This window comes from Geotrypetes seraphini, chromosome 11 (assembly GCF_902459505.1).
Source record: "Geotrypetes seraphini chromosome 11, aGeoSer1.1, whole genome shotgun sequence".
NCBI lineage: Eukaryota > Metazoa > Chordata > Amphibia > Gymnophiona > Dermophiidae > Geotrypetes > Geotrypetes seraphini.
In genome coordinates this window covers 60,910,183-60,923,695 of record NC_047094.1, presented here as the reverse complement: position 1 = coordinate 60,923,695, position 13,513 = coordinate 60,910,183, and the positions used below count along the sequence as shown (strand labels likewise).

General features: G+C 43.4%; 1 protein-coding gene across 1 annotated transcript in view; it reads left to right on the top strand.

Annotated features, from left to right (window-relative positions):
* Positions 1-567: 567 nt before the first annotated feature.
* Positions 568-13,513, top strand: part of UBALD1 (UBA like domain containing 1) — a 44,041-nt gene continuing 31,095 nt past the window's right edge. Inside the window, exons 1-2 of the mRNA XM_033914651.1 lie at positions 568-809; positions 2,805-2,861. Coding sequence (XP_033770542.1) covers positions 702-809; positions 2,805-2,861 — 165 coding nt within the window. The 5' untranslated portion in view covers positions 568-701. The remainder of the gene's footprint in view (positions 810-2,804; positions 2,862-13,513) is intronic.

Sequence of the window (13,513 nt, the reverse complement as noted above, 5' to 3'; positions counted from 1 at the left end):
GATCACCAGAATAAATTGTCAATGGCCCCCAAATCTTTTTAAACTTATTATAATTGCCTTTTTATAAATATGACACACTGAATTCCACCAAAAAGTATAATTCAGTTTAGTATAATCTTTCCAATTCCCTGTAATCTGCTGTTAATATTAATAAAAGTTGATTATTATTCGCTGAAATTTGGCTTTTAAATCTCATTGAAGTACCAAATAATATAGTATCAAAAGCCTGCATCTTTGAACTTCATCTTCCCCACAGACCTCCGTTTCTGTGGAGCATCAAGGGTCAACCTTCTGTTTGTGCCTATATAACACAGCTCTCAGGTCAGAGTACTCTTCCCCCCATTGTTGCCGCTGTTCTGTGTACAGCGCCTCCGGTTGTCCTTTCGGCGTTCTCCTCCCTCTGTTGGTGTTGTCATTCTTTTCGCGTTCTTCTGTCTACACATCCTCACCCTCTCTGCATGTTAGGACTGATTAGGTTATTAAGGTTTCAGCTCTGCACCCATCTCTGCTCTCCCCGCCCGAGACTACAGCTCCCATAGTGCCGGCTCTCCGTCCCTCCCTCCCCGGCCGGCGGAGGCAGGGCCGGCTGAGTCACAGCCTCCAGTAAATATTTGTGTTAGCCGGAGCCGGCTGTCGTACTGGATCTGTAGCTGAGGAGGAACGGATCCCGCAGGCGACCTGCCCCGGGTACCGGACGGATCATGGACGAGCTCAAGCACCAGCTGATGATCAATCAGTTCGTGCTGACCGCCGGCTGCGCTGCTGACCAGGCCAAACAGCTGCTGCAGGCGGCGCACTGGCAGTTCGAGGTAATGACCACGGGGCGGCGCCAGCACTGCGAAGGGGCTGTATGTATATGTGTCTTTACATGTGTATGCATGATCTCGACATGTGTTTGTTTTGTGTGTGCATCTCTGCATGTATTGGAGTGTTGTTTTTTTACACTTGTGAATGTGTACTTAAGTGAGTGCGTGTTTATAACTGTGTTTTTGTGCTGCTTTTTATATATGTGTGTGCTGCTGTGTACATATGTGTTGATACATGAGCTGCTATTCACACGTGTGCAATGGTCATGTATATATATATATATATATATATATATATATAATTAAATTAACAATACAGGGAGCACACATGGAAACATGGTTAGATACCTGAAGCTGAGCTAGCCAGTGTGTAAGTCTCCAACATAATTTGAATCAACACTGACAATAGACATTACAGACTATACACAGCACACAGAAATCTTGCATTGCACACATGTGAATAGCAGCTCATGTATCAATACATATGTACACAGCAGCACACAAATATAGAAAACAGCACAAAAACATATATATATAAATAGTCCCAGTGAATTTATATATCTACATGATCAATTCATGGGGACTATTTCGATATGTATGTGTGTATATATGCTTACAATTTCAGTTTCAGGAACCTTTGTTAAATGTGATAAGTTGTACATGTTCTACTACAATAATAAATGAGAAATAATCGGCATTTAATATGTAATATACATTATATGGCAATAATAATAGCAATGCACTGCATGTATATTTTGTGGCTTATATGCACATACTGTTTTCTTTCATATGTGTTCTTGTTGTGTACATATATGTATACCATATGTGCTTCATGTGTAACTTGCTAACACAGTTTGATAGTACATTATGGTATATATGCTACATATAATAGGTTTTGTTATGTTTATCTTCAGTACAAAGTATGTGTATCTTCAGTACGAAGTACATTTCCATTTCGCTTTGTGAAGAGCCAGTAGACTAACAGAACCAGTGGGTGGCCTGCAGTGAGGAAGCAGTGAGACAAACAAGCGTGTACAGCCAGACTGCAGTCTTAGAGCTCAGAAGAGATGGATGTAGGTTTCAAGGAGTACATGGTATCTCAAGGAGTAGTGGCTGCCCTCAAGCTGCAGACCCAGGGCATCATAGATGGAAAATATGTGAGGAGTGGCGAGCTCATTGTTTCACAGTGAGGGTGGGGGAGCTGGAGCCTGGGCACTTCCTCTAAATGGGGTAATTGTGAAACAGAAAAACATGTGCAAGTTTCTAAGGAAGTGACTTATCTCATAGTTATTTATATTTACATTTTTAAAGTGTTAGACCCAAAAGATGCACAGTGATGATGTACTGCACTGTAACTGTTGCACCATAAAATCCAGTAACAATGCATACAGAATACACTAAACATATAAACACACATATAAATGCACAACAGAATAAAATCTATCTCTGCTACTACGTAATGAAATAACATTAGTAACGCATACAGTATATAATAATAAATAATAGTCATGAGAACAGTCATTCTAATATGACAACAGTAAAATATGGCAAGCTTGTATTTCACAATTCCCCTTCACCCCTAGTTTTAAGGACAATCATTGAATATGCTAATACTGCGCCTGAAAATATAGAAATTCCTGCATGCTGTGTAATTGAGCACCAAACCCCAGCATGTCTCCATGAACCATGACCTCTACACACAAATATCTCACTCCCTACTCAGTGTTTATGTTCCATGACCTTTGCTTGTAATATATTTGTGTGTGTGTGTGTGTCTTTTGTGCTGGTGGAGGTCAGTTAATTTGGCTGGCATGGCTATATATTGACTGGGCTCCATAGTAACATTTGCCTGAAATAACCAACTCAGCCTGTCTGATAGATGATTCCACCTAGAATCCACCATTTGAGACTGATGCCAAGATATGCTGAGCAGCTGTCTGTTACCCTGCGTCCCTCTGTGCCTGCTTTGTGATTTCTTCTCTTCTGTTTGTTTTCCAGACGGCGCTTAGCACCTTTTTCCAGGAAGCAAACATCCCATATAGCCATCATCAGATGGTGAGTTGCATGCACATAGGGTGAATGAGAAAAAGCATCAGAGATGTGCCTCCTGAGGTTTTTATCATTCAAATCTGTTTGCATTGTGATTTTTTTCATTGTGTGCTGAGATATTTACACTGTAATCCCTGGCTATCAGATCAGATCAGGTGCAGAGTGGAACCTGGAAGGATTGAAACACTGATATGAAATCTAACACATTTATTTAAATTGCTTATATACTGCCTGCAAGCAATCAAAGCAATGTACATTCAGGTATAATAAGTATTTTTTTGTCCCTGGAGGGTTCACAGTCTTGAGTTTGTACCAGAGGTAATGGAGAGTTGAGTGACTTACTAAAGATTATAAGGAGCTGCAGCGAGATTTGAACCCTAGCTTCCCCGTTTCTCATCCCACTGCTCTACTGTGCTTTAGGTGGAACTGCGTAGCACCCACGTATGCCTAATTTTAGCCTTCCTTTCTTGAATTTACCCCTAAATTATTGCGCTATGCTCAAAAATTCATAACACCTCTTTTAGCCGCCCACTTGTAGTGTCTAGGTAGCTGTCAGAATAAATTAGGGATTTGAATTATGGATTTTTACATCTCTACTAGCCAGTCTACCCAGTGACTTAGCTGACTGTAATTCTATGCTCTTTAACTTGCACTTTGAGATCAACTGAATAAATTGGCTTTCAATGCCTCCAACTAATAAAGTTTGTTTAAAATTTACTCACCATATGGCCTTCAGTTGCCGGGCCCCAGTTCTCTAGAATTCAGTTCCATTGGAAATTAAACTCAACGTCACATACTCTAGGCCCCTTTTACAAAGCCATGATATCGATGCTTCTGCAGTAAATGCACCAAAGCCTATTCAATTCCTTTGGGCTTCGGTGCATTTACCTCGGTAGAATCACTACCATGGCTTTGTAAAAAGGGCCCTAAGTGTTGGAGAGAATTAAAGGACTTGGCTCCTGATGCGAGCTTTTGGATGCAACACTGACCTCTGTTGATGTTGTCCTTTCAATACATTTTTTCTGTGTTTCTGAATTTTAACACTGTGCTTTTTGCCAAAATCTGTCCTATTTCTTGCTTTCTTTTTCTGTATGTTAAATGGTGTCTGATTTGCACATTTGAAGCATTTCTGTGTAATTCTTTAGCATTCCTGGGTTATGTGACTGATCTGTATATCTGAGGTTTATGTTATCTATTTTGTAAATAATTTTACACATTTTATCTCTCCTAGCTTATTAGCTGAGGAGTAGAGAATGACATGGTGACAAAATTCATCACCGTTCCCGTCCCCACGGATAACCTTGGGAAACCATCTTCATGTCATTCTTTAAGGAGAGAGGGAAGAATCAGAGTATGAATGGCCACAACCACTGACCCGCAAGCTTTGCTTTGAAGAATGCTGGTGTAGAAGGACCGAGGTTGAAATAGACACTAGAAAATGACATGGGATTATTTCCCGCGGTTATCCGCGGGGACGGGGACGGTGATAAATTTTGTCACCGTGTCATTTTCTACTGAGGAGTAGCCTAATGATTGGAGCAGGAGGTTGAAAATCTTTGAAACCCAGTTCAAATCCCGCTTCTGCTCTTTGTTATCTTGGGCAAGTCTCAGGGAAATATTTGAATGCAACTCATCTTGAGCTACTATTGAAAAAGGAATGAGCTAAATCCAAAATATATGTAAACTGTATATGTAAACTGCTTTGCTGGTTAACAAATAGTGTTATATCAAATAATTAAACCTAAAACTACATGAATAACCAGGATGGAGGGTGCCATATGTAAGGTTTTGCAGGGGGTGATGTTGCAGCAAACAAGCCCCCAATATGTAAGGTGACGGCCTTACAATCCACCAGATCCCTGGTTCAATACCCTCTAGAGCAGGGGTGCCCACACTTTTGGGGCTTGCGAGCTACTTTTAAAATGACCAAGTCAAAATGATCTACCAACAATAAAATTTAAAAAAAATACTGTACGCATAGAATTGTCAATTATCATTCCTATTCCGGGGTTTTTTCAAAGAGGTCAAAGCAGATGACTCTATGCACTGTCACCTCAGTAATAACCATACAAAAATAGACAAATACCCACCCCCCTCCCTTTTTACTAAACCACGATAACAGTTTTTAGCGCAGGGAGCTGCGCTGAATGCCCAGCGCTGCTCTCGACACTCATAGGCTCCCTGCGCTAAAAACCTCTATTGCGGTTTAGTAAAAGGGGACCATAGTGTAAAATATAGAGAGCAGATATAAATTCAGACACATTTTGATCACTAAATTTAAAATAAAATCATTTTTCCTACCTTGTCTGGTGATTTCATGAGTCTCTGGTTGCACTTTCTTCTTCTGACTGTGCATCCAATCTTTCTTCCCTTCTTTTAGCCTGTTTGCTTCCTCTCCTCCTGACTTCATTCCCCACCCCAAACGTTTTCTTCTTCTCTCCCTGCCCTCTCTTTCTTTCTCTCTTCATGCCCCTTTCTTTTTTTCTGTTTCTCTTCTTTCCTTCTGTCTCCCTGCCTGCCCTCTTTCTCCCTCCCTGCCCTCCCCCAAGCCACTGCCGCCGGATAACAGGCCCCCAAAGCCGCCCGCCGCCGGCCAAGCTCTCCTTGCTTCGGGCGCACCAGCATTCCTCTCCCCGACGTCAATTTTGCCTTCGGAGAGGAAGTTACGCTGGCCAGAACTTCCTCTCCGAGGCAGAATTGACGTCGGGGAGAGAAAGGCTGATCGGCCCAAGATCGACCTATTGGGAGAAATGCTGCCGGGTCCTGCCTTTGAGGAAACAGAAAGTAGGCAGGACCTGGCAGCAAGAAGAGCAAATCGCAAGCTTCACTGACCAGTCTCCCGCTTTAGCCCGCGAATGGGGCTCTAACATGTGCGTGCCAGCTTCCCTTCTCTCCCCCCCCCCCCCTGACATAACTTCCGGTTTCAGAGGAAAGAGAAGGGAAGCCAGTACAAGCGCACGTTAGCCCCCGGAGCATAAATTCTCCAAGCCGTTTTTGTTTTTTTTTTTATGTTGAGCAGCGGAGGCAGCAGCAGAATTCAGGAGCAGGCCAGTCAGGAGGGGAAAAAAGAGAAGGGAACCCGCTCTGCGATCGACTGGGGTCACCTGAGCGAGCGACCTGTCGATCGCGATCGACGCGTTGGGCACCCCTGCTCTAGAGGTTCAGTAGGAAGTGAAATTAATGACACTGACAGCCAAGAGTGGTTGCATAAAGAATATATTGTGCAGAAATGGGCTTAATATTACAGAAAGGCAATGTTTATAAAGATACTAATGTACAGAAATATATTCTATTATGTAGTTGCTTCTTTGCTCTTGTAAATGAGAGAGAAAAGACAGCTTCCTGAATAGGTGCTGTGAAGGCAAAAAGAGAGACAGAGAAGGGTGGTCAAGGCTCCAGAGAGGGGGTAAACAAGGGTCCAGAGAGAGAGAGAGAGAGAAGGGTGTTGCTTTTATAGGTTGGAATCTTATTCTAAAAATAGAATCTATTGTATTTCCCAGTATTTTTCTGTTTATAATTTGTAAACTGTTTGAAACAATGGTTAGTTTAATTGATAAGGAAGGCGTGACATTTACAGGAATGGTAGATGAAATTAGTCTAACTGGTTTCTTTGTCCCATTCAAGTAGCATACTTTCTTGATAAACAATCCAGTCTGGCTGGATGCTTAATGTATGTGAATTCTGTGCAGGAGCTTTTAGGGTCTATCTGCATTAACATTCCAGAGTCAGATTGATATAATGTCCCATAGGCCTCTGCTGACATTGGTTAGGCCAATAGAAAATGCTGACAGCTAGCAATGTAAGGCTGGGCTGACACCATAGAGGGGTATCAATGGAAACTGGAATTTTCACTACCTCTTGTAGCCCTACATAGCTGTCTCTGTTGCTTTATGGGTTGCCCTAGGCCTGGTGGGGAGTTAATCATTAATGTTTGTACTCCTGAAATCATAGCATAGGTATTGTTGCACCTTGCTGCAGTTGCCACCCACAAAGCTTCTTCTTGATCCCTTTCATCCTCATTGGTTGAGGCTTTCTGCATCTGAGACAGAGAACAGACTTCACAAGAGAGGAGGAAGGGGCTTGGAAATATAGACTACATTTTGGGAGAATCCACTGTCAAAATATTTGTGCATCCTTGATATAATGAAAGAATTCCCATACTGAGACTTAAGTTTCTTGTTAGATTTAGTGTGGGAAAAAGGCTGGATCAACCAATAAGCAAACTAGAGTAGCAGCTGTGGATGGGAGCAATAGCAAAGAGCAGCAGCAGTCAGAGTAAAAACAATAGATCCTGAGAGCCACTTAAGCTCAAAGAACCCTCAGCACATACCGTCCTACAGGGAAGGTAGGCATTTTATTTTTATGCATATACTTCCAAATTCTGTATATGGCATTATAAGTTGCGTGCACAGATCAGTACGCATAGCCGACTTGCATGTATAACTTAATTGTTTAACAAGCCAATCAGTGTCATTTATTGGCATTTATATAATGGATGGTATTATGTTACCTTTTATTAAAAAGATTTACATGAAATAACATCTAATAATTGGCACTAATTAGAAGTTCTAGTAGAGTGTGTCTAGTGGTCCTGAACCTTAAAGTCTTGTGTCTGAACCAGCAAGTTGCTTGCAGAAAACTGTTAATCATATTTTCAACTCCACCTCCTTCCCAGGGAGCTGCTCCTGCCCCCTCAGTTTGTTTTCTGCAAGCAAGTTGCTCAGAGGTGTTTCACGTTAGTAAAAGGAGCCCTAAGTATTTTTGATATCTAATAAAATAATTTGTAATTGCACTGTGCCAACCTTCTTTTAAATAAAACAGCAATTATATAGAATCAGAGGGACATTAGGTATAATTAGTCCTATTTGAAACAAGTCCAGAATATTTGCTTTCTAAGTGATTTTTCTGTTGTTACCTCTCCATGCTACACCCTGTATAGCTGCTTGTATCCCTTATTTAGTCAGGAGCTTGAGCGCAGGCTGTTTGGGCTCCTGCTCGGCTCAGCTGAGATTAATAGTGGGCCAGCTGCGTGTTCCTCCCTCCTTCATGACGAGGTTTCCCGAGGGTCTCAGCCGATCTCCTTATGAGCCCGTGCAGAACGTTTCCCTTCTGGATCTTACCTTCTTGGTGAAGATTACGTCAGCATGACGAGTCTTCAATTTGCAAGCTCTTTCCTGTAGGGCAGGGGTGTCAAACTCAGTCACATTAAGGGGCCGAAATCCAAAACACAGGCTAAGTCGTGGGCCAGACCCCGCCCATTCTTGGCCCCAGACCCTGCCCTAGTCCCCGCCCCATAATAGTACCAATTGTAACACTGTTTTTTCCACTCATTTTTCATGTATACGCACACAATATAATCTTATTAACAACACATAATGGTTAACCACAAAATTAAACTACACAAAGCACACTATGCTTCTCAACATTCATTCCTACCAGAACACAGATAACCCCTATGCAAATACGGGACCAAGATAACATGGGGCGGCAATGAAAATACCGCATCATACCGCGGGCCGCATAAAATGACCAGGTGGGGTGGATTCGCCCCACGGGCCTTGAGTTTGACACCTATGCTGTAGGGAGACTTTCCTCAAGATTACAGAAGCAGGGATCAACTTACTCATAGTTCCATCCTTCTTACCAGTTGTCTCAGCCTTACACTTTAATCAGGAAGTCCATCTGACCATTTTCTTTCCTATAGGGTCAAAAAAAAAGAACAGGGTGTTGCAATTGCTGGAGGTCAAGAGTGCTCTCCGGTACCTGGTCAGGACAAGGAGATGATCTGATACACGAAACTCAGATCATCTCTTTGTCCTGACCAGTCATGCAGACCAAGAGAGACCGGCATCTACAGCCTTGATCAGATGGATCAAGATGGCCATTTCCTCCGCGTATGTGGGTTGCTGGTACCAGCCACTGATTGCATTAAAAGTTCACTCCACCAGAGGAGTTGCTATTTCTTGGGCAGACACTAGGGTTGGTGAAAAGGATTAGGTCCCAATTCCTGCCCCATACTTTCTCTGCCATTTGGAAGACAGATGCACCCAGGGACATATTGTAGAGGCAAGAAATGATCTCCAAAACATGTCCAATTTTATTATGAGCTTCACATCCCTTTTATATCATTCATGAATCAGTGTTGTCAGCATGTGATGTAAACACAAACCATATATGGACACAGGTCACATGAAACTTTAAAGACATCAGCATTTTTTTCTATCTGGAGACTGGAGTCCAAAAGGTCAGAAAAGCCTTGGCCAGCAAAGCCTCTTAACTAAAGCTGTTTGTAAATACGGCTTAACAAAACAATTGAATTCACTTCACAACAAGTTAAGAACATATCTTTTCAAACATAAATGTCCTTGTACTATCTTTAAAGAAGGAAAGACAAACAGGGTCTGGCTTTCTTACAGCTTCAAAACATTCTATGGAAAACTACCAAGATACTGATACGTGTCCCTTCAATCCCCTCTTACGTCATGAAAATGACGTCATAAATACACAGCATGAGCTGGAAGGGAGTGATACTTTAGATATGTCTCTCGAGGAGGGTTTTTTTAGGAGCTGTAATACGAATAACACAGTACATAAGCAGTCAAGACAAGAGTGCAGATAATAATAGAGATTATAACAATAAAAAGGTCTTTTACCCAACCCTGCATTCAACTAAAGTGCTGATCCCAAGAATTAGATAAATCAGAGTTACATTTGAGCTCAGCAAAGAGGTCTGCTAATTTCTGAATGTCCATAGTAGGACCAGTGTTCCCTCTAAGCGGGCGGGTGTTGTGAGCAAACTTTTTTCACTGTGAGCTAAAAATATCGGGCGCCAGCAAGTTATGAGCCAAATAAATATGTTGCTTTCTACCACAGAACTTCCTTACGTTTGTATGGAATCTATCCCCTTTCAACTTTAGAGAGTGCCCTCTCGTTCTCCCTGCCTTAGCTACTAAGTCTATTCCCTTCAGTACCTTGAATGTTTCTATCATGTCCCCTCTCAATCTCCTCTGCTCAAGGGAGAAGAGGCCCAGTTTCTCTAATCTTTCGCTGTACGGCAACTCCTCCAGCCCCTTAACCATTTTAGTTGCTCTTCTCTGGATCCTTTCGAGTAGTACCGTGTCCTTCTTAAAGTACCAGTGCTGGACGCAGTACTCCAGGTGAGGGCGTACCATGGCCCGGTACAGCAGCATGATAACCTTCTCTGTCTCTTCAGTCCAGCATCTGCCCCTTCCATTCACTGTCTGTCTTTCCCTGCCATCTCTCCTCCTGCCCCCCCCCCACCCCCCAATTTGGTCTAGCATCCATCATCTTCCTTCTGTTCCCCTCATGGTCTGGCATCTCTATCCTTCCCTCCCCCCTGTGGTTTTTAGCATATCTCTCTTCTCATTTCCTCCACTCAGATCTGATCATTCTCTGCTCTCTCTTCCCTTTTCTTCTCTGGTCTTCCTTCTCTATTTTCTGCCTCCATCTAAATTAAATTCTTTCTTACTATTTAGTCCCGTTTCCCTCTTTTCACTGTGTCTACACACAGCTTGTCACCCCTTTCCCTCACCCCTCCATTATCTTACTATTTTCTTCCCCCTTTATTTATCTCCTCCTTCCATCCAGTATGTGTTCTTTCCCCACTTCCATTCAGCATCTGCTCTCCCTTCTCAACTGACATCCATCTGCCTTCTGCTCTCTCTCCCTTCTTCTCACTTCCATCATCTATCCCCTTCTCTCTCTCTCTCATCTCCTCCATTCCATCATCTGCCCCTTCTCTCTCTCTCTCTCCCCCCCCCCAACTTCCATCATCTGCCCCCCTTCCCCTCACCTTTGTGGGTCACTTTCTTTCCCCTGAGGGTGGCTCATGTCACAGGGGAAGCTTTGGCCGAGCAGAACCGCTTGATTGACAGTGGAACTTACTTGATTGATGTCGATGCTGGGGCCCGTTGCCGTTTGAAGGAAAAAAAAAAAGGTGGAAAAAAGGAACCTGTAAAGGCGAGAGGAAGGGAAACCTCCAGGACAGCTGCTTTTTGCCCTCCTTCAGCGGCCCAAGAGTTCAGACCAGCAGCGGCAGCTCTGTATGCTTTTAACTTCGGCACAGAGCTGCCCCTAATCAATAGTTTAGCGCGGTTTCATGAGGCAGCCTCGGGGCCTTTGATAGCCGGCCCGCTTCGATGATGCGATGTGGGCCGGCCTAGCAAAGGCCCCGAGGCTGCCTTATGAAACCGCGCTAAACTATTGATTAGGGGCAGCTCTGTGCCGAAGTTAAAAGCATACACAGCTGCCGCTGCTGGTCTGGAGGTGCGGAGACAAGGCAGGAGGCAAACGCGGTGGAAGGCAGGAGTCCCGGCGAAGGCAGGAGTCCCGGCACAGCGACTGCAACAGGAAGTTGCAAGTCAGCTGACGCCGGCCTTTCGTTGCGGCGGGGACCGAATCCTTCGCGGACCGGCAAGATTTTGTTTGCGGACCGGCGGTTGAAGAACTGTGCTCTACACTGTGTGCGCTGTGACGAGAAACTTGTGCGCTGCGAGGTAATATTTTGAGCGCCAACGCACCCCAGCGCAGCTTAGCGGGAACACTGAGTAGGACCTGTATTGTCAGGAGTAAAAGTACAAAAATAGAACCCAAAAGATAGGGAGGTAAGAATCACAAAACAAGAAAAAACCTCCCGAACCCCAAGAACGGAAAAAGGAAAAGGGGGAGAGACAAAGGTAACCAGAACAACGTCAAAGGTAGACCAATTATAGCAACAAATTTTGAAAGAACAGAAGAACCCTCAGTCACACAGCCACCTACTGGGAATTCCCAGAGGAAAGGCTGTCACTGGCTTACACCCAGAAGAGTGTCAACTGTGAAACATCCCCGGGTTCTTCCGTTCGTGTGAAACATCAAGTGCACCCCAAAAGTGCAGTGTGTGAAAAAATGTGAATAAATGAATCAAAAAAACACACACTCTTGAAACTGGTTTACGTTTGTCTCTGCCCCTTTTCTGGGGGGCCAAAAAAAGGAAGGTAAGTGTCCAAATCTAACCAAGCCAGTCACAAACTGGAAGTACTTAGCTTCTCCGTGTGACGAACAGCCAGCAGATGATAACTTCGTCCAACGGGACTCCGTTTCGGGGGTGCACACCCCCTTCCTCAGGAACAACTGGACTGCGCTGAGACTCTCGATTCCTCCAACACAGCTTGGAAAGCAAGGTGGAAAATGACAGTGACAGCCAGTGACAGTCTTTCCTCTGGGAATTCCCAGTAGGTGGCTGTGTGACTGAGGGTTCTTCTGTTCTTTCAAAATTTGTTGCTATAATTGGTCTACCTTTGACGTTGTTCTGGTTACCTTTGTCTCTCCCCCTTTTCCTTTTTCCGTTCTTGGGGTTCGGGAGGAATAAAAGTACAACAACATAAAGTACTGAGGAGAATTTTTCAGCTAGAATCATAGCTAGGGCCATACGATTTAACCATCTGAGAAGTGGAGCCTAATTGATCAGTAATACCTTGCAAGGCGTCCCTAGAGTAGTTCACAAAGCGTTACTGATTATAATAAATTTATTTAATCCAATCAACATTCTTATTAATAGTAATAAAGGGAATAAGGAACTCAAACCCAGCCTTAACCTGAGCTCGGGCCTTAAATTCATCTGGGACCCCTCTTGGGACCCCTATAGCATCTATGTATACATGTGATCAGATTTATATCGAGACAGAAAAGAGGAAAAACCATGTGAATAGGAAGGATGCCTTTCAGAAAAATATGCAGGAGCATGGTAACCTTAACTAAAGTGCACTGGCCTATCCACTGGCTGGGTAGCTTAACAGGGAGCCAAAAGTCTCCATAAAGCCAGTAAATATCAAATCTGATGCAGCAACAATGGGGCATACCTATGAGCCAAGACAGAACAATAACCTGGGGGTAAATTACCTACAAAACTACCCTGTGTCAGATTAGAAACATGACATGTGTAATTACCCTTATAGATGGTAACGGCAATATCAAGCTTTTGCTGTCCTGGCAGCAAAGGGTATTTAGAACACCACAGTGCACAAAGGGGATAGGTAAAATTAGAGGAGGTAGATAGATCTCATAAGAAAAACTGATGGGTCGGATAGCTAGACCCACCCTTAAACCACATGTCCATAATGTACATACCTTCATCAATAGGTCTAGGGTTGTCAATAGTAAGAGAAAGCTTAATAATTTGTGCAGGAACACTTTTCCTATAACAGTTTCCAACCTTATGAAGGGTCATACAAGTAAGCAGTGATTTACCATTTTTGGTCCACTTTTTTTCAGAGTACTTTCTGATTTATAAACCCAGTCAGTATCAATATTCCACCCTACCGCTCCCCAGAATGCACACTTATCCCCCCAACGTGAGTCAGTAACATATATATATATACATATGTCTTTAGTTTTAGGAATCTCTGAGGACCAATGGCACAGCCTTGGGATATCAATTGATGAACAGACCACAATGTCACAATACTCAAAGGAGAAGGTGGCAACTTGCACACTGCTGGAATTATACCAAAAGGTAGCATACTGTCTGTCTTTCTGGATTCCAATTGAAGGACAGCCTTTGCGAGGGAGTAGTCCAGCTTAACGTGTGTTCGCAAAGAGGTGCCAGGGGTGCTGTTTACAGCAGGAGTGTCATTTACAGATGGGTAAGGGCAGAAAGT